Source organism: Lonchura striata, chromosome 4 (assembly GCF_050655825.1).
Source record: "Lonchura striata isolate lonStrDom1 chromosome 4, ASM5065582v1, whole genome shotgun sequence".
NCBI lineage: Eukaryota > Metazoa > Chordata > Aves > Passeriformes > Estrildidae > Lonchura > Lonchura striata.
In genome coordinates this window covers 25661675-25687614 of record NC_140706.1, presented here as the reverse complement: position 1 = coordinate 25687614, position 25940 = coordinate 25661675, and the positions used below count along the sequence as shown (strand labels likewise).

Here is a 25940-nt window from a genome sequence, read left to right as displayed (position 1 = left end):
AAGAACCAGCAGTAGTTGAAAATATTTGTCAGTCTGCCTGCAGTCAGGTTGTCTATTGAACCACAGATGTGACCTTTAGCAATGCAGCCAATAGTTGTGTTTCTCAGTGATCTTTGTGCTGCATTTTCAGCTCTGGCATAACAATTTGGTTGTAAGCTTTTTGCAAATAATTTATCCTCTATTGTTTTAACCTGTAAAACTGCAATAATAAATTTCTCAACAGGGCATGTATGTAGCAGTACTTTTACCAGTGGAGATACTGTTTGCGAAGACATAAAGAAATACCACAGATAATAATGAGCACTAGATATATTACTGTATTTACCAGGTTGCATGGGGAGTTTCTGCTGGATGGTTAATTGTTAATTTTATTTAATTTAATGCTTTTGTCAGTTTTAGCAATTTCTACTTCTCCCTCTTGTGACATCTTATTCCTTCTTTGCCTGTATCCTTTTGGAGGACCCAATCAACAGCCAGATCTGAGAAAAAGGTGCTTTTTTTTGGTCACATTACTCTTCAGTTGAATGAGTTATTTGACCTCTTATTTACAGCCTAAAAACAGCTCTTACAAGCAGTAAAACTGCAAGTAGCATGGAACCAGATCCAGGCATTTGGAAACCAAGATGCATACAGTGCTGCTTCTTCCAGAAAAGACATGCCCGCAGTGTCTGCTGAGGTTGGGAGTCAGACCTTTAGCTATCTTGAATCTTGAGCTAACCTTAGAAAATGTGGTAAATTGTGCAGTAAGTGGAAAACAGTCACCATGAGGGTCTTCCCTCTCCTTACTGCTTCTTGCAATACTATTTCTTTGATAACTTCTAGTACTCAAAACAACCACTTAAGAAACAGTCTGCTGAGGACTCGTGTGCATGGTAATGTGATTGCAAAGAAGAGGAGTCAATTCTGAAAAAATTAGTCTAAAATTGTAAAATATCTCTGAGTTCTAGGGAGTAGGTCCCTGTAGGATTATAATCAGGCAATCTGAGTTCCCATGTAAGTGAACAAGGAAATCAGATCTTCTGCTTTAGGCAGTGTTTAACCTCTTAGGAAACTTAAAATCACTTAACAGAGTATATACTGTATTGAATATATGTGCTTCAATGAGTATTTAATACAGAACTTCTGATAGCTTCTTCAAAGATGCCTTACGCAAATTTAAAGCCCTTAAATGTTAACTCTACCTTGAATATGCTTTTTAATAAACAATAAAGAAGATTTCTATTTTTTTTATTCCCTACATTTTTTAATGTTGGTATTTCTGTGCAGCTGAATTTACTGAAGTGTGGAGTTTGAGTCTGGGGAAACCAACCACAGAGATAAAAATATGTCATATTTTCTTTCTTTCATCAAACTCCAATTTCAGGAGTTTTTCTAGTAATATCCTGAAGAGCAGAATCTCATGCTAATATGTTACAACCTGCTTCTGTTCCTGCCACTGGTGCCAAATCAATTATGGTAAGATTGCCATAGACCTGCCAATTTATTTTTTAAAGGATTGGTCTCTGAGTAGCTGTAAATAAGAGTAATCAAGATAAATACTATTAATCATATTTTCATCCTCCAGCAAATTAAGCAATAAATCCATACAAAACTTGATCATTATCCAGAAATACTTAATTTATGGAGCACACATGACTCAACATTGAAACTGGGCCAAAATTGCAGTAATTGCTGGATAATCCCATGTTTTCTGATTTGTCAGAGCTTCTCTAGAGGCTACAAATTCTGCTTGGTTATTAGATAACCATGTAGTTGTCTTTTAGAAGACAGGTAATTTCCAAATTATTACTGTTCTGTGCATGTCTGTGGTAGGTTGACCCTGTCTGGTCAGCAGGTGCTCTCCAAAGCTGCTCTGTTACTCCCCTCCTCAGCTGGACCGGGTAGACAAAATAGAACAAGTCTCAGGATTGAGATAGGGACAGGGAGAGCTCACACACCAGCTACTGTCATAGGCAAACAGACACAACATGGGGAAAGTAATTTAATTCACTGCCAACCAAATCAGAGCAGGTCAATGAGAAAGGAAACCACAAAACCTAAAACTACTTCCTCACACCCCTCTCTTCTTCCTGCGTTTAACTTTGGTCATGAATCCTCTACCTCATGTCCCCTCAGAGGTGCAGGGGGATGGCAGGTGTGATGTCATCACACATTGTCACTGTCACTCCTTCCTTCTCAGGAGAGGCACTCCTCACACTCTTTCTCTGCTCTGCCATGGGGCTCTCCTGTGGGACACAGTCATCCATGAACTTCTCCAGTGTGAGTCCTTCCTATGGGCTGTTCTTCATGAGCTGCTACAGTGTGGGTCCCTCCCACAGTGTGCAGTCCTTCAGGCACAGGCTATTCCAGCATGGGTTCACCACAGGGTCACAATTTCTGCCAGCAAACCTGCTCCAGTGTGAGGTCCCCAGGGTCACAGGTTCCTTTGAGCATCCACCTATACCAAAGTGGGATCCTCCAGGGGCTGCACCTCCTGCCCCTCCTGCTGCACTGACCTTGGTATCTACAGAGGCGCTTCTCTCCCATATTCTCACTCCTTTCTCCTGGCTGCAGTTGCCTTTGCACCAATTTTTCCCTGCCTCCTTGAATACTGCAGAAGTACAACAGCATCACTGATGGGCTCAGCCTTGGCGAGTGGTGGGTCTGTCCTGCATCTGACTGGAGTTGGTTCTGCCAGACACAGGAGAAGCTTCTGGCAGCTTCTCACAGGAGCCACCCCTGTATCCCTCCCACTACAAGAACCTTGCCATGCAAATCCAATACCGTATAAATAAATGAGATGAACGTTTTGTATTCATAGGTTTTTCCTCATACAGATGTAAAAATTAAATGTGCAGATAGATCTTCTGAAAAAAATTACTCCTGACATTTTTAGAAGCTTTTTAACAATTATATGTAAGTATAACTCTGCATAGTTATATTTTAATATAACTTTTGAATATTATTTTAAAATTCTTGATTAAAAAGAATGTTCAGTATGTTGAAAGACCTTTGGAAACAAGGAACCATATAGGTGGAAGTTTGCTATAGTTATATTTTAAGATATTGACATACACATACTACTATTGCCTAGTTGCTAAATGTCAGGCTATAGCTGAGGTGTGGTGCTTTAAATGTTAATCATTTAGGTGTGGGTCAGGAAAACAGAGATCATATTAAATACTCCAGAGTTGTATGAAACTTCCTCTGAGAATTCTCAAGAACTCTTTATGTTTTGTTTGTTTGTTTGTTTGTGAGTTTTTTTTCAAACAGCATTCATTCCCATTCATAGAAATCATATATATACAGATGGTTAACTGTAATAAACTCAAATAGATCTCTGTCAGAGGCCTGTTAAATTCAAGTAATGTCCCTACTAACTCTATTTTTTGAAAAAAAAGAATAAATTTAGCAGAATGTACTGTCTTCAGATTGCTACTTGTGCTCCATTGCACTAGTAAATGAGGTAGAACCACTGCTTACAATACTTTTCACTGTAATACAGTTTTTGTAGCATATTTTGTGGTCTTGTAAAAAATGAACAGAAAGTGAAATTAAGCATATCAAGTTGAAAAAAAATACAGGGTTATCACTCACCAACAGGTCAAATCAATACTCCATTTTAGCTTTGTGACATCTTATTTCTTACAGATATTTTGAAAATCAAGTGCCTTCTGTAGTAAGTAGCAGCATTTCTTTTGGCATTTTGCTGTATGAGAGAGCCTCTGTCAAACCAGAAGTGCCATTAGCTAAGGAGGAAAAACTTAAAAATGTCTGGAGACAGTCACTTGCCCTGTCAAATCCCCTTTATTTAAAGGGTTTCTCAGTTTCTGAGGCTCTAGAGCAACTCAAGAGTTCTTGTGCCCTTTCTTTCCATATTGAATAGTTTCTGTAAAAAACCAGAAGTGTTTCAGAACATCTTCATATGAATAGCCTTTAAATCAGAGTAACTTAGTTTACCAGTACCATGTGCAAAACTAATAAGTGGGAACTCTTCTGTCATCAGATGAAACCATTCTTGATTTTGTACACAGCCATATAGGTGATCTTTGGTGCAAAAATTTTGTATCTTTCAATGGATCACAATAAAAAAATCTGGTGGTAAAAAGGGCTGTTTAGAATATATATGCTTCTTTACAGGCAACAATAATCTGCCATCCAGGAAGCCGCAAGAGACAGTTTTAGGGATAAATTCCTTGACTTGTTTCTGAGATAAGTTCAATACTGCAGCATGTGAAAGGCATTCTTTAAAAGTTCTTAGCATTACCTGGAGATCTCTAAAAACACCTTTTTAAAAAATGTGGTTCCAACCAGAGTATGTAATAAATTCAGTAACAACACTGGCAACACACTTATCTTTTTGGATACTTAGCAGAGAAAGTCAGCCATACGGACTTCAAAGTACTTATGCAAGTGAATATTTTGCTTTACATCAATTTCTTCATTAACATTGTAGTGAGGCAGCTAAGACAGCTTTTTTATTCCTTTCTTATGGTTGCTGCCATGTCACAAGTTGCTAAAAGTACTGCGTTATTCTCTGTTACTGTAAAATGAAACATGAAGTTAGTACATTTTTGGGTACTGTAGACTTCTTCAGTTCAGGCCACTTACTTGTGACTGAATGGAGTTCTAGCCATGGTTTTGAGACAGGCAGGTACAACTGAGAGTCAGATGTAAAGAGAAAGATATATGTGCTGTACCAGGAAAAAGATCGTTCTGTGGCATTTTGAGTGGTTATAAATAAAGCAAAATTTCACTTGCTAAAGCCTAAGAGGTTCTGCAGTAGACATAAACTTCAGGAAAGCTGGGTTGAAAATTTAATCACTGTAAGGGTATGGGTGTAGAGCGCAAAATTTGTCAAAAGCACTTATTATTACTTTTTGCTCTTTCTAAAAAGTTTTCACAACCTGCTAAAGTAATAATAATTTTAAATTTTGCTCTCTGTCTCGTTTCTTTAGTCGAGGCCTCTTGCCCTGCAGGACGTTTTGTGAGGCAGCAAAAGAAGGCTGTGAACCAGTCCTGGGTATGGTGAATGCTTCTTGGCCAGACTTCTTGAAGTGCTCTCAATTCCAGAACAAAACTGAAAATGACACCACTACAAGGGTATGCTTCTCACCACATCAAGAAAAAGGAAAGCAGTGTATGTTTCCACTCTTAACTGTTATGCTGTGTTTATGAGTTTTCATTTAATAATTTATTTTCTCCCTGTGTAGGAAAAGCTCTGGGGTGAAAGTATTATTTCTTGTTCTATGCTCCATCTTACAACTGTAATAAAGTCTGGTTGTCAGTTGATTATTGGTTTTAGTGGTTTAATTGTTTAGGCTGATTTTTTTCAGACTGGTGTTGATTTAAGAACTTTTTATTTTATATCAAAAATTCCAAGCTGTTTCAAGGAAAGAAGGTTGGAGGAAATTAATATGACCTGTTGACTTTTTGTTTGCTAGCTTGAAAAAATACAGGTTTGTTATTTGGAGTAGAAACTTGATACACGGGCCAAATTTCAAGTGTATCTCCTTTTTCCTTGCTGTAAAAATGAGCCCAAAACTTATCAAGAGGTAAACTTCTCAAAAAGCATGGTCTTTATATGCCCACACATAAAGTCATAGAATCATTTTTTATCTCAAAAAAGATATTGAAGGTCATCCAGTCCAGCTGTTAACTCAGCACTGACAAATCTACCACTAAACCATGTCCCTGAGTGTCATGTCTATGCATCTTTTAGATACCTTCAGGGATGATGATTACATGACTTACCTGGGAAGCCAGTTCCAATGACTGACCAGCCTTCCCATGAAGAAATTTTTCCTAATATCCAACCTAAACCTCTCCTGGTTCTCCTGGAGGCTTTCCCCCCCTGTCATATTGCTTGTTACTTGGGGTAAGACACTCATTGCCACCTTTATACAACCTCCTTTGTGGCAGTTGTAGGGAGTGATCAGGTCTCCACTGAGCATTTTTTCCCTGGGCTAAATAACCCCAGATCCCTCACCACTTCTCATAAGGCTTGTGCTCTGCAGACCCTTACCTAGTTCTATTGCCTTGCTCTAGACATGCTCCAGCGCCTCAGTGTCTTTCTTGTAATGGGGGGTCCAAACTAAACACAGGATTCCAGCTGTGGCATCACCAGTGCCAAGTACAGCAGGAGACTATCGCTGCCCTGGTCCTGCTGGCCACACCATTGCTGACACAGGCCAGGGTGCCATTGGCCTTCTTGGCCACCTGGGCACAGCTGGCTCATGTTCAGCCAGCTGTCGACCAGCATTCCCTGATCATTTTCCACTGGGCAGCTTTCCAGCCAGTTTCTAAAAACAAGGCATTTCCATCTCCTCAGAGGTGCTGGTGTGTTCTCCCAAATCTAGAGGTGAGATCACACCTGAGAGCAGTAAGCCTGACTTTTTTCTCACTGACCCCATTGCTGGAGTTCTCTTGCTGGCATTGGAGACTCTGCTGTTGATAGGCATTCTGTGAGATGAAGAGACTGAGGCTTGTACAGTCTATCTGTGGGCTCTGAGAGAGATGATTTCTGTAACAATGATGCTGAACGGCTGCAAAACAAGCAATTATGGAATAATTTTTTGAGGAAAACAAAATGTTTTTCAGGATTGTTGTGGTGTTTCATGTGAAGAAATATGCACGGTTGATTAAATTATTTCCCCCACAAAATCACTCTTAAATTCTGTTCATCCTGCATTACATTTTGTTGTGTTCTCTGGTTTATATTCTCCTATTCTGCCTCTGTTTCTGGTTTTTGCCTTTTTCTTTTCCAGCTTGGAGTTTCTTATGTGGCCTTTTTAGGCCACATCACTTGAGTGAAAGAAAAAGGTCTTTTGTCTTTTTTCTCCCACAGGATTTTGCATCCTAAGGAAATAGAGAAATTAACAATTACCTGGGGGTAAGGAGTTGCCAGCTTTTCTAATTCCATGATTGTGGTCACAGTATCAAAACTTTCTAGAATTGACAGCAATGAGATGTATACACTATTCTGCAGGGTACATACATGGTATAGGGAGCAGGTGATGAAAATCTGAAAGTGAGAGAATACAACGGTCTGTTGTGCTATTATGACTATATTGGGTAAGAGAAAAAGTTTGCCTGTTTTATAATTCTGATTCCAAAAGCTGACAAAATCAAATTCCCAGAAAAGGACAATAGGCCAAGACTGTATAGCAGTACTTTTCCAAATACTCCTGCATTTTCCATCTGTTTGAGATTCAAATATTTTAATGTAATTTGTGACCTGCCATAGGTTTTTATTTTATTAATGTGTCCCTTTCTTCATGGGCCTCTGTGTGTTTTAGCATCCCTAGTATTGTGTTCTGGAATGTTACAGCTTGTCAGTGTATCACTTGAAGAGCAGTACATTTTGGTTGTTTTAATACCTTGTCACTGATGAAGAGTCACAAATATTAAATGGCACAAACCAGTTGAAAATCTCTGGTTTAAATTAGTATTAGGGCACCTAATTAGTATTTTGGGCACCGTTCAGTACTGTTAGAGTTAGGAGTTTACCTCCTTTAAAATACATTGCATAAGCAGCTTTCACTGCAACAACCGTGTTCTCATTACACAACTAGAAAATAATGTTTATATTGCAAAATGAAAATTATTTGCTGTCCAAGTGGACAGTACACCTGGAAATGTCATAGAAAATATTTTGAAATTATTCATAATCTTTTATTACAAACAAATTTTCCATAAGGAGTGTGTGTTTCAGTTAACTAAGTCTAAGTTTGCCCTGTTTCTTGGGGATAAGAAAATAATAGGGAGGCTTAGAAAAGAATGTTAGTGTGTTGAAAAAAAAAATAATCTCCTGCTGACAAAATTTAAAACTAATAATGAGGGTACCCAGAGTGGTTGTGTTTGTGTGTATAGACATTGCCATAGTGTGATAGAAAAGACTGCTATTCTAGGACCACAAATAAAGTTAATAATGTAGATAAATAGTTGAATGTGCAGCCAGTGCAAGCTGAAGCTATTTGTCAATTTTTAAAAATACTGAAAAACCATTCCCAGTGCTAAGTGGTACCTCACAGCATCCACTGTATACCTATTGGTTTGGCAAACTGTGAGGAATACCAAAGGGCTGTTCAGTAAAGCCAGTCTTAAGCAGAAATTATTATATTTTTTGTAGGCATATTCCACATGAGCACATAAGGCTCCTTCCTTCATCCCAGGGGCGGATTTAATAGGTGAAATAGTCCTTTCATGACTGCCTGCTGAGGTCTTTTAAAATGGGTCATTCACTGATAGAAGTTTTAAATGGCGTTGTTCTAACTCAAAAACTGAGATTTTTTTCCTCTTTTAGGTTTTCCTCTTGACCTTCTTGAATTCAGTGATGTTCCTCTGAGAGCTATCCTAACGTTTTCTAAATTGGAAATATATTTCAATCCCTATAGGAAATATTGAATATCAGTTTAACATTTGTAAGACTCTAGTATCACTAACTTGATAGTGTTGATTTTTCCAATGCTTTTTCTCCACGTTCTGTCTTTTCTGCTCTCTTGCAGCACTGTGTGGAGGAGAGGAGAGTTTCTTGTGTGCCAGTGGGATCTGCATCCCAAGGAAACTGCAGTGTAATGGCTACAATGACTGTGATGATTGGAGTGATGAGGTCCATTGCAGTAAGTTTCTTAAACCTCGCAGTATTCTGCTGAAGTACTGAATCCATTCAGGGAAATCTGGAAGCTGAAGCAGGATATTGGCACAGAACAAGAGCTTTGCATGGTGTTTGTATATTGACATTTGGACTCTGTCAGTTGTTGTGGACTGTGTTTAGTTTGCTCACTCAGGCCACAGCATGTGCTTTTGATCAAATTTTATGTCTTGAGGCAGTTACTCTGCAAGGAGCTATGTGGAAATAAGAACTATTTTTTTTTTGTTTGGCAATTTTTTTTTTTTTTTAATGGATCATTAGTGTGCATCAGAAAGGAGCTAATTTGTTTATCACCTGAATACTGTTTGTTGTAGCTTTATCCTGGTCCTTGGTATTGATTTTAGACCAGATACAAGACCATCTGTTTAGAAAGTTCTGTTGGTCTCAATCCTAGATGTGATTTATTTAAATTAATCCCAGTATGTGCTGCAGTAGAATGTACACATGTGATCACTTAATTTTTTATTTATTTGTCTGTGGTAGTACATGTCTTTAGATAAGTTCCTATGTGTTTTTCTGTGTTAACAAAACACCTTGGACTACAAACACCTTTAGAAAACTGGAGCAAATGTATCGTAAGAAAACAATGAGAAAGCAAGAAGAAAAAGAAAAGAGGAAGATGTGGAAAAATTACTAAATAGGGACTATAGCAGGACAATGATGCCACATAACAGGATTTCTCATTCAGACTTTGAAAAATGTCAGACTGTGCAGTTCAAACTCAACTCAAAAGATTAGTTCTTATTAGTGATTTAAGAGCCTGGGCATTCCAAGACTCACAAAGCTGCTTTTAAGGAAGTTGTTGTTAGATTTTATCTGGGATACTCCAAGGAATAAATGAGGACAGCAATTTCCTCCTGGTCTCAATATGAATAAGGATAGAGCTTGCTTTTCCTTTAATAGCCTACAATTAATTTCATGGAGGTTGAGATAATGTCTATTATGTAAAAAGTATTGGAAGTTTTTATTTTCCATTTTTTCCTGTGAGGTTTAGATTTAAAGTAAGCTCAAAAATTTAAACACACCTACTGAGACTATAGCTCTCAAATTCTATTAGAAATAAAAAAGGAAAAAATAGAAAAGAAAATAAGAAAATAGTAGTAAAAGAACAAATATATTACATAAATACATTGTCTTGAAAAAACAAGCATAAACTTAATCAGCTAAGATTACCTTTGAAATAAGATTACCTTGTCTGTTTAATGATACAGGGCTTATATGCAGAGAACATCTTTCATTAGGATGCTTCATAGGAGTTGAGGAGAGGGTGTGGAGGTCAAATAACACTTTCCTGAATTACATAGCAGAAAGAGCAAAACTGAAGGAAGACCTATTTGCCTTAAAGCTTGGCTGATAAAAAATGCTGTGTTCCTTGCAGTCCTTGACCCTCTCAAAGTCTTAAGTCACCTCATTACATGATAGAATGGGTTGCTCAGAGAACCATGCAACCTGACCTTGAATATTTCCAGGAATGGGTTGTCCACCATTTCTCTGGGTAACCTGTTCCAGTGTTTCACCTGCTCAATGTAAAACATTTATTCTTTATGTCTAGAAATACCCTCTTCTAAAACTATTACTCCTCATCCTACTAGTCCCTGATGTCCTTTGGGATTCTGAGCTGCTGACCCTTGGGACATCATCGTTCAGCCAATTCCTTATTCACCAAATGGTCTACCCATGAAATCCATCTCTCTCCAATTTAGACAGTAGGATTTTGTGGAGGTTTGCCCAGACCTGTGTACAGCAGGTCCTTCTGGATCTAGATCATGCAGGGATCAAACCTGCTACCTTTGCTTTATTAGCACCATGCTTTAACCAACTGGGCTTGTCTCAGGGCCAAGTTGTTGAAATCAAAAGATTTGCCAGACTTCATTTGTGTTTAGTGGAGTACAGAATAGGAATTTTTATTTAATTTTGTTAAAATGGGGATATCAACATCGCTTATAAAATTGAACCTTTTAAAGTCGAGCTTCTTACAAGTGGCAGTTGCCAAGTGCCCATCTTACTTAACAGAGTAACCAACTACCTTTACAATACATTATTGCCAATATCTTGAAGAAAATGTATATTACGACTGTTACATTTTCATTAAGTGAATCTTATTTCCTTGTAAGGAAGTTTGTATTCTTTTTGTTTACCCTGTCTGTGTGGGCCTGTGAGTTGTCTACCCTAAAGTCACTGCAGCAGCTTCAGAGGTATGGATGGAAACAATAATGGGAGTATGAATGGAAATTAAACAGTAAATTTATCCAGAGGAAATAACATAGAAAAAGGCAGTTTTGTTTAATTTGCAGGAGAAACAGTGGAAGAAGCATAGAAACTGTCAGAGTTACAAACTGATGAATAAGATTAAAGGTTGCCAGAGTACTTCATGCTGTTGCATATTTAAAACAAGTGATGTTTAGCATTTACTCTCAGCTGGGTGTTGGTCTGCTTACAGGAAGCAAGAACTTAAATTTTATTTTCATTTGGTGTGGTATTCCCTGTTTTATGAATTATGGTTCTTTTTGAAGCTGAATTAACTATTTAGTATGTAGCTCATGGGTCAGCCATATTATTTTACTTCATATCCTGAAGCATTTCCATCTTATTATGCTATAAATTCTGTTTGGACTTTCTAAGATAATATGAAACTTGAAGAAAGCAGTAATACTTCTGTGGGGTAGGGAGAGGAAGTGACTCATGTTCAAGTTTCAGACTTTTTTTTCTCCTGGGAAGTTAAACACTTGGTTGACATTGATCTGAAGGGGTAGAAACCCCATGGCACCTTCTGGAAGAGTTCTGCACCTTTCAGTGTGTAATATCCTTAGAAGGACACCCTGCTTTCAAAGGGGAGCCACTGTGCAATCATGAACACTGGAATCGCATGCCAAGAGTAGGGAGGGAAGTGGTAGTATGATTCTGTTCTGTTGTGGTTGATCATCTCAGAAGAAAGGTGGCACTTCTGTTCCAGTCCCTGCTTTTTGAGCTCTCTCTCTGTTTTCCAGGGAATAACTCATTTAAAATGCCCACATATGCCAGTTGAATGGGCACAAAGGACTTCCTTGGTTCCAGTGGCATATCTCCAACAGGAAGACAGTATTGTCCATCCAGTTGGTTCTGTATCTTGGCATTCTCCCTGGAAAGCTAGAGGCCAAGGAAATGTCTAGAAGAAGGCAGTGAAACTGGGTTACCCACTTCCTAGCTGTGTGCTTAAAATCAAAAGTTATTACTGATGGGACCAGATACCACAAACCATAATTTATCTTCAACTCACCTAACTACAGCAAAGATTCTGTGGTTTTATTGAACGTGATATTATTCAAGTATTATTGTTATTCTCTGAGAATATCTGGCAGGCTTTACTGATGCATCCAATCCAATGAAAAAAAGTTAAACCCACTTAGGGCTGACAGTAAGAATTCCTTGATGAGAAGGTACCAGGCCAAATCTGAGCTCCAAACTGTGTTAAGTATAAAGCTCATTTGAAACCACTGTAAGACCAAAGGCAGGCTCAAAAGCAGGGTCTATGAATCTTGATTTTTCTGTTAGAATCTTCGTCTCCACTTAATACCCACATCAGGATTTTTCTAGTAATCTGCAATGGTGAGGCCTACAACATTTCTTGAGAACATTATGTGTATAAATTAATTAGACATTTAGGTCCCTATGTGCAACCAGACCATTCTTTCCTTATGATATTGATCAAAAGAACACTTTGTGGGGAGAGAGTAAAAATTTCTAAAAATGGCTTTTGATTTTTCCTATTCTTCCAGATTAGTTTCTCATAAACTGGTACACAATAATTCAGAGCTGTAAGTTGTAAGGTATCTTTAGCTGATCTTGTGTGTAGTCAGTACATTCCAGGGTTCATACTTTATATGAATGTTCCAATGCAACTCTAACATTTTACATGCTTTGTTTTGTAGATTGCAGTGATGATGTATTTCGTTGTGACACGGGAAAATGCCTCAATTATACCTTTGTTTGTGATGGATATGATGACTGTGGAGACCTTAGTGATGAGCAAAATTGTGGTAAACAAAGGTTTTGTGGTTTTCTAAAGTCTTTAAGATATCAGGACTGCCTAAGCCAGTAAACCTTTTCCTTAAACTACTGAAAGAGTAATACACCCTGCTCTTATTGTATTTGAACACAGTGAAAACAACTCACAGATTCTATATGCAATTGGAAAAGGTCTAAAGGAGATTTATGGGTCAATCCAAATCTTGAAGAAATTACAAATTTTATAAGAAATAATGCTATTTGCTATTGTCTTTAAACTAATTTCAAAAGGTGTTTCCTTGCTAGCTTGACTGGATTGAACTGAGAGTAAAGCAAACTATATGAGGGCACTGGTGGTGCCAACTGTTTTATACCTGAGCTGTTTTTACATAAGATTGATAGTGAAGTCATATGTTTTGATTATCAAATTCTGTTTCTTTCAAATTCTCTTGTCAATCAACTTTGCATGTTCTCATGACAGTTACTTACCTACTGTATGTGTCTACCTATCCTTAACTTCCATAGGAGAAACAATGAAGTTTTGCCATTAAAAAAGAATAATCTTAACATGAAAATATTGGGAAACTTAGAAAGCCTTATTTTTTCTAACTTTTGGTCCTGTTACTACACCTGAGGAAAATCAAGTTTTCTAAGATAATTTTTAACAGCTAAAATAATATTTCTCTCTCTTTTCCTTTTACTTTTCTAAGGAAGAACGCAAAGAATATAAAACCAGAAAATCATATCACATTTTTTTCTGAGATTATTTTTATTTCTTCAAATTAAGCCCACTCTAAGACTTTTCAATATTTTCTTGTCAGTTTTGGTTATTTAGTGGTTTCTTTTTAATAAATAATCTTGTTTTAAAGTTTTATATTAAGTTTTTCTAAATGTTGAACTGTCTCCTATCTTTCCTACCTTGACATAGGTTTTGTTCTATACAATTTTAAAAATCTAAGTTTTTGTGCATGCTATAATTGGTTTTCATGGCAGATTTGGCAGACTGGACTGTGTGTAATCTCTCTATTTATTTTGATGTAAAGTCAGTGTGCTTAACAGAATGCTCTTCTTAGTGCATTCAAGTAGAAAGAATAAGATGACAATTGGAATAATTTCTTTGTAGATAATTCTTATGGAAAATTACAAGTACATGCAAAAAATATAGTTTCTGAAGTTGAGAAACATTTTTTAATGTCTTAGTAAAAAGATAAATTAAGGAAATTATTTTCTCTGATGGTTACTGAAAATGTTGGTTAACTGAAAAACATCCTGAGATGGTAAGCCAGATCTTCTAATGGGCTTAACCAATCTTAGAAACTTGTTTATTTACAGTCACAGCTGTGCACCTGAGAGAAGGAATGAGTGCATCACTATAAAGGCAATACAGTTAAGAATATATGAAACTACCATCTGCAAAAAAGTCTGCAGCTAGAAAAAAAAAAATTCTTGAGATAATTTATTAATGCAAAATGGCCATTAATAAGAAGACTACCCAATAAGCACAGAACAGTTGATCAGTAATATAAAATATACAAATGGTAACTTAGCATCCCTTTTTTTTTCAAATTTGCATTTTATGTAGATTGTAATCCAGTGACACATCACCAGTGTGGAGAGGGGAGATGTATAACAGCTGATTGGGTATGTGATGGTGACCATGACTGTATAGACAAATCAGATGAGATCAATTGCTGTAAGTTCCCTTAATCTTGAACTTATTTTTTCTTTCTTTGAAAACTAGAGAAAAAAAGATAACTAGTGTACTCACTTGAAAGTCAAAACTATAAACTTATTTTATTTCAGAAGTTTGCACTTGACCAATGTCCATTTTCAGTAGACAGCAGCAGCAAATAAACATTTGTTGCCTTTGCTCTGAAGTAAGGTCTTTGTGTTAGAGCTTCTTGTTAAATACGGAATTAGCTTTTTGTTAATAGTAACATTCTCACTATATGAGTAAAAAATATTTGCATTTTTTTTCCTTGGGGAAGCTAAGACTTCGTCTCAGCCTGTTGCTAATACCTGACATTTATAGTTTCAGTCTCTGTAGGTAAAGATCGGCACAGCTGTAGCTATTGAAAAATTAGCTGACATAATGAGAAATGCCTCCTGATCTCCAGTGCTAAGCAGTGCTATCAGCTCCTCCTAAAATAACTTCTGTGCGATGTTCAACTATAATGCAGAGCTTCACTGAACTCATTGGTCAGAATGTTGTCTTTTTAATACTTTTTTTCTCTCTAGCATGTCACAGTCAGGGTCTGGTGGAGTGCAGAAATGGGCAGTGCATTCCTAGTGCATTCCAGTGTGATGGAGATAATGATTGTAAAGATGGAAGTGATGAAGAAAACTGCAGTGAAAGTAAGGATATGCCTCATTTTACTCTTCTTACTAAACCTACCATTGACTGCTATGTTCCACAGTGCCTTTAGCTAAAGCTGTCTAACAAATGATTTTCTTTACTTTTCAAATAACACTTTCTGAGGCTGGTTGGTGTGTGCATTCACACAGGCATTTGTAAGCAGACTTCTTGTAATATTTAAAATTATTAAAAAGGTGAAGAAGTGGGGGTGATATTTAGCACAGTATTTAGTTATCTGATGTAATCAGTGTTTACTTGAAATACATTGTTTGGAGCAATGCGAATCTACAGTTACATGGATTGGTGTCATTTGAGGAGGAATTTTCTTATTAAAATCCTTCTTCTTATCAGAACTTGGGAATCAGAGAAAGAATGTTTTCATAAGTAAACTAATGATTTAGTGTGACTAAGGGAAAATACATGAGAACATACGTTTTCACAGCTACTTGATAGCTGTCTTATTATGGACTCTATGAGAGAAGAGGAAAGTAAGCAATATCTTGATCCCCAAAACATGGTTTTCCACAGACACTCAGAAAGCAATGTTGTTATGTTACGATGATTTCAAAATCTGAAGGTATTTTTCACATGTAATTATCTTATTCCTGGTAAGGTACAGGTTCAGATTGAACCCTTTCTTCAATGCAAGAATTATTAGTGTCTTTTAAAAATGAACCTTATTTTAAAGAAATTAAAATAGCCCTATGCAGAAAGTTAGTGTTGGCAAGTGTAGTGGTAATAGGACACGCTATTTAATAGTTATTAGACTAGAAAAGACTTGTTATTATAAAATAGATATGCAGTGTAGTTATATAAGCCTTGTGTCTTTAGGAATCCAGTCTAAAAGAAATCCTTTCATAAGCATGTTACTCAGTCCCTTTTTTTCACAGGAAGTTCTTGGGATCGTCCTACTTGAATTTAAATACTTTCATTCAAAAAAATACCTGAGAGGCTGAAACACAGAAATTATCATTATTTTTGTTTACTTTTAGTGTTGACATTATAAAGAAGTCTTGCATGACATATCTTTTAGTTCTGACTGTGGCAATCTTAAAACCCAGAAACAAGTTTTTCTCCTCAGTTCTGGCTGTACACTTTCACAAAATGTTCACCTTTTATTCTTCTTTCTTGATGTCCAGTCTCAGTCTTATCCTATGAATTCTTTTGTCGTCCATTTGTCTTACATGATGTGGGCTAGAAATCAGTGATGTTTTTTGTTTTCACTGCCTCTCTTTTCCTTTTTGATGTTGAAGCAATGGTTAAAAACCTTTTTTTTTTTTTTTGCTATGATGAATAGGTATAGGTTAAAATAGTCGAGCAGTAGTATGGGGTGATAATTGTATATCCAGTGATCTCACTACATGAGAAAAGATCCTTCTGCTTGGCTTTAAACTGAAAAGCTTTTAAACAGAAACATTTCCCTAGTTTTTATTATTAAGTCTTCAATGTGCCAAAGTTCTAGCCAATATTTTGCAGTATTGTGTAGAGCAAATTCTTTCTTTAGACAATCATATCTCATCCATCTTAATTTGCATAGGAATATATCGGCAGAATTTAGATTTCATTCATCTTTAGTTCCTTGCAAAGTCCATGTGAAAGCAAGGCAGAGTTCGTGTTTGTAGCTTACTTTTGTATTTCTTACATATTTTGTTGTTTCCAGGAACTGCAAAAAAATGTAGTGGGACATTCACTTATTACAAAGACTTCTGCCCTACAAATAAAATTTAAATATTGGATATGTTGGAGTCAGTGGAGTTAGGGTTAATGGAGTATTGGTTTTGTTACAAACATAGTAAATAGGAGAAATCAGCACAGAAATTTGAGGTTAGGGTGTAGTGACTTCCCCTTGCCTATAAAAGGATACAGGTATCTTATGTCCTAGTACAAATATATACATTCAGATATTACAACTGACTGTTGCTTCATCTCCACCTCGATGAGAAAAGTGGTCTCCTTCCCTGCATGCCTTAGGGAAATTTGTCATTTTGTGACAATAGAAATCTAATACAGATGTACTCACGACTGTTTCTGTGATCTCTTAGAAAGACAGGGTACAGTGTGTTTGTAGAAATTCACCATTATTTGTGCTAGGATAAAAATAATCTACCTTGTAGCACAGGGGTTTTTAAAGTCTAGGAAGGAGTTGGAGCAAACTTTAAAACTAATTTTAATGTAAATATTTGGGATAGCTTTAGAAGCCAAAAGGGTTTTTCTGCCTTTCAAGTTCCATTTTGTAATCAGATGCAGCTGTAAAATAAGATTGTCAATTGCTATAGCAAAGAAGTTACCTCTGTTGCTTCAATATATAACATGTATGAATGGAAGTAAATCCACATAATTATGATAGATATGACTATATCATCAGTTCCTTTAGACAATATTGTTGTCAAGGTTATTGAAACTAGATCTTTCTTCTGCACCTTCTGTATGTTCAGTGGAGGAATGGATGATTGATGTTCATGGGCAGTAGTGCAATACAAACACTAAGCAATCAGGAAAATAAGCTATTTTAAACAGGTTAAGATGATAAACACCATCTATTTAGTCTCTCCTTACAGAATAGCAAACTAAATTACTCCTTTTGCACATGTAAGAGAGAATTTATTGGTTTGGAAAGGAGTTATCACAACTGTGAGAGGGAGAAATCCAGGGATTTGTTAGATGAAGTAACTACCCAAGTAGTTCAGAAACTTCTGATGAAGTGCTGGTTTTATTTATTCTGAAGTCCATCCTTAGGACCATAGCATTTCTTGATTTCTTTCTGTTGTTGTTTGTTTTTTAACAAGTCAAAGGAGGACAACTAGACTTTACCTCTGACCTTTCTTCGGTATGTCTTTTATTGTCAACCAAAACAATCACAAAATGAAAAGCAGATCAACTGAATGGCATTGAAGAATAAGTCCCAGACAGTGTTCTCTTTCAGCTAGGACCTATTGTTCTTTTTGAAATGTAATTTGCATGACTTTTCATATTCTGCATAGTAAATGTATTTCAGAGATCCATGCCTCTTGTTCAGAAACTGGGATATAGTTTTTTTTTTATTGAACAGAGGGGTAAGAAAAGTGAGAACTGAACAGTGTTTTGTACACTTTTCTTCTTTACTTCACTTGAAATGCTGTTGGGTACTTAATGAAATATGTAAAGAAAATACTTAATTTTTATGTAAACACTGTACTTTCACATTATGCTCCAGTCATTGTCTGGTAAATAATTTGAAAAGTACATTTCTACTTCCCTCAGACCAAACCCTCTGTCAGGAGGGAGACCAGAGGTGCTCTTCCTGCCCTGATCCCTGTGGAACTTCTCCCTGTGAGATGAGAAACAGCCAGGCAAACTGCAGTAAGTAGGTTATGTGCTTCATACTGTTACTCTTTTAGAATGTTCTAGTTTATAATGAGGATGCAGGGTAGAACACAGTAAGTAATACTTTAATTTTCTAGCTAATGTACATGTCTAATGATTAAGCTTTGAAAAGGCCAGTGTTGAAGCAAATGTGTCATCAAAGCTCTTGATTATTGATGTACTAGGATTTATAACATTTGACGTTGAGGTATTTTAATGTTCTCTTCTCTGAATGTTTAGATTTTCTGCATAGATGCTTACCGTTGCACTTTCTCTTAGTATTTAATTAATATAATTCAGTGTCTATATAAAGTAAACAGCACAGTGTAAGTGTAAAGCAGAAGACACTGATTTATTTCCAAAATATAAAGAACCCCATGTTACTGTATTTAGTAGTCTGGAGAACTTTTAGACCTTTATGAAGGAAGGATTTTGGTATTCAAACTATAAAAACTAGTTATACTTTTGACTAATACAAACAGTAGAGAATCAGGGTCTTCAGATCTGTGTGTCCTCATACCTGTGTGCTGTACTGTACCACTCCATGCAAGGTTCCTGTACTAATTGTGCACTTGCTTCTGAATAGCTGCTTTCCTCAATTGTGGAGTGTAAACAGGTAATCAGAAGAAATATGTTTGTCTGTGTTTTGAAAGTGGGGCAGAAGTGAATGAAAAATTACTCAAAATTAATTAAAACTTAGTGTTAATATAGTCACATTAATTTAGGTTGCCTTGACGGATGGACAGACTTAGCTTCACTTACAGATTATTTTTCAACAATTCCTGTGTAATTGCTTTCTGCAAAGCATGCTTGTTACTATATGGTGGCTTGTGTGGATAATGTAATTCAATTTAGAATAGAATGGACATGGGAAGGTCAGCTAGTCCAAACTCCATAGTCTCTCTAGAGTTGTGACTATTACCTTTAAGTATTTGAGACAGACACCACTCATGCTGAGGCCTTTAGATGCTGCTAAAGTAAAGCTGTAATACACTTTATAAAGCATAAATGTTTTACATGTGCTTCTAGCAATGCTTTACCTATGTTTTTGTAAAGGAATATTTTTATGTACCATGTTTAGTATTAGAAGAAAGCTAGGTAACACCTTTGGTAACAAGCCCAGACTCCTGATCAAATGAATGCCAAATTATATTGCCCATGATCTTGTGCAGCTGAGTAGCTCTATCGTTAAAGACAGAGATTCCACAATCTTTCTGAGAGATCTGTTTCACTGTTGGAGCACTCCATTCTAAAAACCTATTTTCCATATAAATAATTGGAATTCTTTCATGTCTTTTGCCTCTCATCCTATCCCTGCATGCTTCAAAGGGTCTGATTCCATCTGATTTACACCTTCCCATTAACTGCTAAGAGCAATAGGCTCTCCCATTAAAGATGATCTTCAAGGCGCCTTCCAACCCAAACAACTCTATGATTCTGTGGTTTTTGACATGTAATATTTGAATTGTAAAGCCATGTTCCTATGCCATATTATGAAAAATCCAAGAGCTTTTTAGTGAAGGTGTTTCCTCAACATATTATGGGCAAGTCTGTAGTTCTTAGTAGGAGTAACACATAGTCTGAACTAGTCTTCTGGATCATTGCACTTTGTCCTTTTCTAGTCCAGTGAATATTTAATTGTTTATACACAATGGAACAGTAAGACAGTTTGGGAGATATTTTTCTTGCATAATATCTGGAAGTACTATTGTCATTTTTTGATATTATTTTTGTTCTTTGTATTTTGATCTGAGTTATTTCGTCTTTAGTGAGACAGAATTCTCAGGAAAAATTTCAGTTTTGACAAAGCAGTAGTTCTTGGCCCAGATCAGTATCTGGTTGAAAAATTCCAAAGCATAGGCCACATTTCCCACTATTAAATATGATGGATGTCTTCTAAATGTGATAACATCGGATCAGTTTAGGCTGGCATTATAATGTATTTACAATATATTTAGGATAACAGCATGGATATCTGAAGGGAGGGAGTAAAGAAGACAGGGCTCAGTAACAGGATCAGAGGCAATTGGCACAAAATGAAGCACAGGAGCATAATGAAGCTCTGACAATAAGCACTTTTTTACTGCAAGTGTGACTGGACACAGATTGCCCAGAGTGGTTATAGAGACTCCAATGGATAGAGCAAGTTAATGATAAACACAGGAAGATCTTAAATCCAGGCACAGTCTATGTGGTAATGTCTTGGTTTGTGTTTTTGGTTTTTTTTTTTCCCTTTTTTTTTTTTTGTCATTGTTGTTGGCTTGGGGCTTTTTTTGTTTTGGTGGGGTTTTTTTTGTTTGTTTGTTTTGGTGTTTTTGGTTGTTTTTTTTTTTTGTTGTTGTTTGTGGGTTGTTTGGGTATTTTAAACTTTTATTTTTTTTGTTTTGGTTTCTTTCTTCTTTTAATTCAGGATGAAAGATGCAATTAATTTTATTCCTTGTTCCCTGCTCATTAGGTTGTACTCACATGTGTTATAGATAAGAGAGTAGCAGGACCTCTGAAGCTGTAGACAGACTCAGAAGGAAAGACTAACATTTGGGTTACTTAAAATGAGTCAGGTGTTCCCCTGGACCTTATATTCTGTTTATTACTCTCTGGATTGTCAGGAATTGTGTGTGAGAGTCAACATTATTATTTACAAACCTACAGTGACACTTTTGCACATAATGTAATGGAAGCTTTTAAACAGTGTGAAAATTATAATCATATTGAAAACATGTAAAGAGCTATCCTCCAGCAGCATTTCAGTAACTAGATTTTTTTTTTCAGAATTCACTTAAACCCCTATAAATACAAGGCATAATAAAAGAGAATGGTATATGTGCATTTCAACCCTTTAATCTTGAATAATGTTATGTTATACAAACACTTAGAATATTGCATGTACTTTTGTGGTCATCCTGAAATATTGGTGAATGTGTAAACTTCCATACACATCAAAGAAAGATGTTTACTGGCCAAAATCAAAAGATGAGAGCAAACTGATCTGGGCATCTCAGGCAAAAGTGTTGAAGGACAAGGGATGGTTCATCATGAAGGAAAGGAAATGGCAGTAATGTGATGAGAATTGTTAAAGTCATTGAACCTCATACACCCTGAAGATGTGACTAAGTGGTTTGCGACAACAGAAACAGTTCAGTATTGGTAGCATGCCAGGATTTAGCAGTGAGGAAAAGCTGGATGTAAAATAAGCTTTGTGGTCATCAGATTAGGAGTGAATAGTGAAAAAAGTTATAACGCCAAATTCCAGACCAAGAAAGAGTGCCCACTTCTGCTGATTAGCTGAGTAATTGACTGTTGGATCTTCTTCCAACTTCTCTCAAAGATACAGCTATGGGATGACACAGTTGTCACATTGTACTAGCAACTGATGCTAGCAACTGGTAAACAGAGAATACTAATCATATCAAGGTATAATTGCTCCCAGAATAGGCAAATATATGCATTTCTTTTAACTTTTGAAAGGTATACTTTTGTGGAAAACTTTCTCGATATAGCCAGAGTAAATAAGTTTAGATAATTTCATGAACATCTCATTGCTAAATAAAAAGTTGAATTTCAGTCTGAATTGAAGCTCTAGCTGTAGTTTTCTGTTACAGTTGAAAACTGAAAAATATTTCTGAATACTAGTGTGAGAAGAAACACAAAAGTTCTACAATGTTTAGGAATCCAAGATACTTGTCTAGTTAAAATTTTTTATGATAAACTCCCAAAAGTTGGAAGATTTTTGTATGTAGCTATAATAGATATAATCATATGGACTTGTAGCTGTTGAATCTGTTTTGTCTTTGCTTATCATTCTCATTTGTTGTTAGTTATGTCTTACCCAAATTAAATTATTAGCATGTAGTCTGTCTTGCTCAATGCTTGTGCAATACATACTTTAATTGTCCCCTCCAGATCTTGGTAAACAAGGAAAAAAAATTAAAAGCAAATCCTGGCTTCCATTTTCTATTGTTTTCTATCTCTCTATTCTATTTCTAAGATAAATTGTGCAGTCTCTGTCACCTGAGATTTTTTATGACCTGTCTAAAGCCTTGAGAAAGCTGATCAGACCTCGGTGCTGACCTGCTTTGATCAGGGCATTGGAGTAGAGACCTCCTGAGATCCTTTCTAACCCAAAGTATCCAATGATCTCTGTCTTCCTAATTATGGCAATTACCCTGTAACATAGTAGGTACACCAGTGGAAACTGTGTTCCTGTACAGTACACACTGTACTGGTTTAAGGATAGTTTATTGTATCACCTTAAAGTTAAGGTTTGCTCAGAAAGTTAATGAATATTAATAAGGAAATAAAAGTATCTTAATGGTTATGAGGTAGGCAAATTCAAACCCACCTTTACTGGTATGAATAAGCTTATAAGAGATCTCTTGCTCTGGAACTTGTAGTTTCTCAAGTCTGAGAGGATATCCCCTGACTGATAAATTTTTTAAATAAATATGGAATTATTTCTTCTGTATTTAATTTAATCTCACACCACTTGTGGTTCTGTTTGTTTTCTCTCTATGAAAGGTCAGTGTGAACCAATTACTCTGGAACTTTGTATGAACTTGCCTTACAACTATACTTATTACCCAAACTACCTGGGCCACAGGACACAGAAGGAAGCCTCTATCAGCTGGGAGTCTTCCCTCTTCCCAGCTTTGGTTCAGACCAACTGCTACAAGTACCTGATGTTTTTTGCCTGTACAATCTTAGTACCAAAATGTGACCCCCATACAAATCAGCGGATCCCACCTTGCAGGTACTATACTAAACTATATTTCATTTAATTCTTGACTGTCTGTCATAGTAGTTTCTCCCAATTTTATGATTTCATTGAAAATGCCAAAAATTTTGCTTGAATTCCATAGGAAAAGGCTACTGCTGACCAGCATGCCCAGGTACCTCTTTGGAGGGTTGCTCTCCAGTTTGTGCCTGGTGCTACTCCATCTTAGATGCAGGATCAGGCATTTGTTTTTGTTAAATTTCTTGTCCTTGATGATTGCCTAGTGTAAAGGCCTCTCTTCCCTTGAGAGTCAACACCATCTCTTGGTTTTGTGTAATCATCGAACTTGCTAATGGTGCACTAAACTGCTGCATCCAGACCATTGATAAATGTACTGAACAAGACAGGACCTGCAGTTGAATCCAGAGGAGCATCACAGGTGACCATTCAGTAGCCAGATGTCCTGTTTGCCAGGACCCTTGAGTTTTTCACCCAGGGCACTGTGAACCTGCTCACTCCACTGTTGAGCAAAGTGACAAGAAGGGTGCTGTGAGCTTTGTACGAGGTATTTTCCATTTCTGTGTGTGTAATTAGAATTGTGCCACTATAAAGGGTGTTTAAACATGGAATCAATTAATTTAATTTGGAACATTAACAGTTTGTAATAGCTCCTTGCATTAGTACAGTACTTGATGCAAAGCCCTATCCAAATCCTCAACAAAATGTGAGATTTTAATTAATGTTTACTTTTTTTAATTAGGAGTGCCACATCATCCTGAATGCCTGGCTAACTTAGGTTTTCTTCTTGTCAGAGTAACTATTCCACCATCCTCACTGAGTAACATAACTCTGCTTTTTAAGTTTATGCCACTATTTGTTCCAAAGAGATTGTGTTCTGTAGGTGGCTTTCTTAGCAGCAGCTGTTGCAGGTTAGGAGATCTAATAAACTTGACCAACAGACAGAGCCCTTTGACCTACTGGCTGCTAGAGTTCTCTCATTCTGTATTTCTGCCTCTTTTATTGGGCCTACCTTGACAATATTGATCAATTAACACCTTGCGTTTGAAAGAAAAGTGCATGAAAAATTGCAGTACAAACCCTAAAATTTCTAATTATGTGATACTGTTGACAAAGAGATGGCATTTCTTTGTCTAGTGATGTGCTTCTTAGCACAAGGTAAGAGTGAACCACAAAAAAGTTTATGAATATACTGTTAAATTTTCACATAGGAGAATTTAGCAGTATATTGCATACAGGATAGCTTCAGATTTACAGAGGGGTTTATGTAAGTTCTGTGTCAGGCTTGCTAGTTTGAAAATCAAGGGTTGTTTTTATTTATTATACTGCTTTCTTTAAAAAAAATGGGATTAAATTATTCTGATTTAGAGGGAAATAAGTTAAATTACAGGCTCTTTTAGCTAACAGATTCTAGGAAGTGTTATGATGCAGTTGAATAGTCTTCCAATTTAAAGTATTAAACAGATGAAAGGGAATTTATAGAAAGCACAGAACAATTTAATTTGATAGGAAGCTCTGGAAGTCATCTGGTCCAACTTCCTGCTCAAAACTGGGTAACAACAAATTTAGAGCAAATTGAATATGTGACATAAAACTTTCAATCATAGGATTCAAAGCTCTACTTTTACGATATTTTTTAGGTTTCACTCTTATGTTAGGTCACAGACAGAGTGTTTTTCTCAGGAAGGGGCACCTTTGGAGGTCCCACTAGATCTGTAGTATCTGCTTAACAATAACATTTTAGGGAGAAAATAAGCTCATACCAATAAAAATTAAATAAATTTAATATTTCAATATAAATGTAAATCTACTTTACAATTTAAAGCTCTGACAACAGAAAATGTTACATTATCAGCACAGAAATTATATTCTAAGAATCTGCTGCTGACTGTCAAAATAATTGACCACTTGTTCAAATATATCAGTGATTAGTTGAGCTAGACAGGACATATGTATTGTTTTACCTGTCTTTTCCTGTAAATACGAAGCTGAGCTCAGCTAATGCAGTTTTACAGTGTTACACTTTTTAAGTCAAAGTGTACTTTCCAACCATGAATTGCATGTTAACGTTATAATTCTATATCTATTATAATATAAGCTTATCAGAGATGCATTAGATTTTTTAATACAGGCACATGGTTCTGTTATCTCATTCCAGGTATAACCAGATTATTTTAATTCTGCTCCCCCTATAGAAAACAGCTGTCCCTGCTTTGCAAAGCTTTTTGTTGTCTTTATGTTAATTTGGCTGTCATGCTTTGTTTAACTGAAACAGTCTTCATAAAGTTTTATTCAATGTAAAGAACACAGGTAAGAGGTTTTTTGGAAGGAACTGAACTTTATATGTTCTTTATAACATTCATTGATGTATCAAGTATGTTTTCAATTTTTGAACATAATTCTTCATCTCTGATAAAGTATTGATAATATTAGTCCATGCCGACTTTGAAGTTTAAATAGATGCTAATTCTTTCACCACAGACAGACAACTAAATATCTTATAATACCTTGGAAAAGGTCAGCTTTGACCAAAGATCTGAGTGTGCAGAGAACACAGGACAGAAGTAGCTTAGATGTCTCTGCTATATTGTAATATTTTTGTTGTGAAGTGTTTGTTTTTTTTGTTTGTTTTTTTTTTTTTTTTTGTCATTGGAAAATAAAAATCCTGGCATTCAGAAATCTGAGGTTATAAAGTGGTGTCAGTCAACCTTTTTGATATTGAGGAGGATGTACAAGGAAAGAGAGAGTCTGTAACATGGTTGACTGACATCAATGCGTTCTGTCTTGTTACTCAACTCAGTGGTGAATTGTTTGGTGTGGAAAAAAAATATCTCTTCATCTAATTCCTCAAAACAAAATTAAATTTGGGTGGATTAATACTGTGCTATTTTCCCAAA

General features: G+C 36.2%; 1 protein-coding gene across 3 annotated transcripts in view; it reads left to right on the top strand.

Moving 5' to 3' along the window:
- The window catches only part of CORIN (corin, serine peptidase), a 114573-nt gene that overhangs the window by 55837 nt on the left and 32796 nt on the right, over positions 1-25940 (top strand). For 2 of the 3 annotated variants that reach the window (XM_085577848.1, XM_021526370.4), the window contains exons 5-11: positions 4938-5119; positions 8487-8600; positions 12541-12648; positions 14199-14309; positions 14855-14971; positions 18213-18311; positions 22830-23061. In XM_085577848.1, the coding sequence (XP_085433974.1) occupies positions 4938-5119; positions 8487-8600; positions 12541-12648; positions 14199-14309; positions 14855-14971; positions 18213-18311; positions 22830-23061 (963 nt within the window). Of the gene's footprint in view, positions 1-4937; positions 5120-8486; positions 8601-12540; positions 12659-14198; positions 14310-14854; positions 14972-18212; positions 18312-22829; positions 23062-25940 lie in introns of all 3 variants that reach the window. The other variant, XM_085577847.1, reaches the window with a different exon arrangement.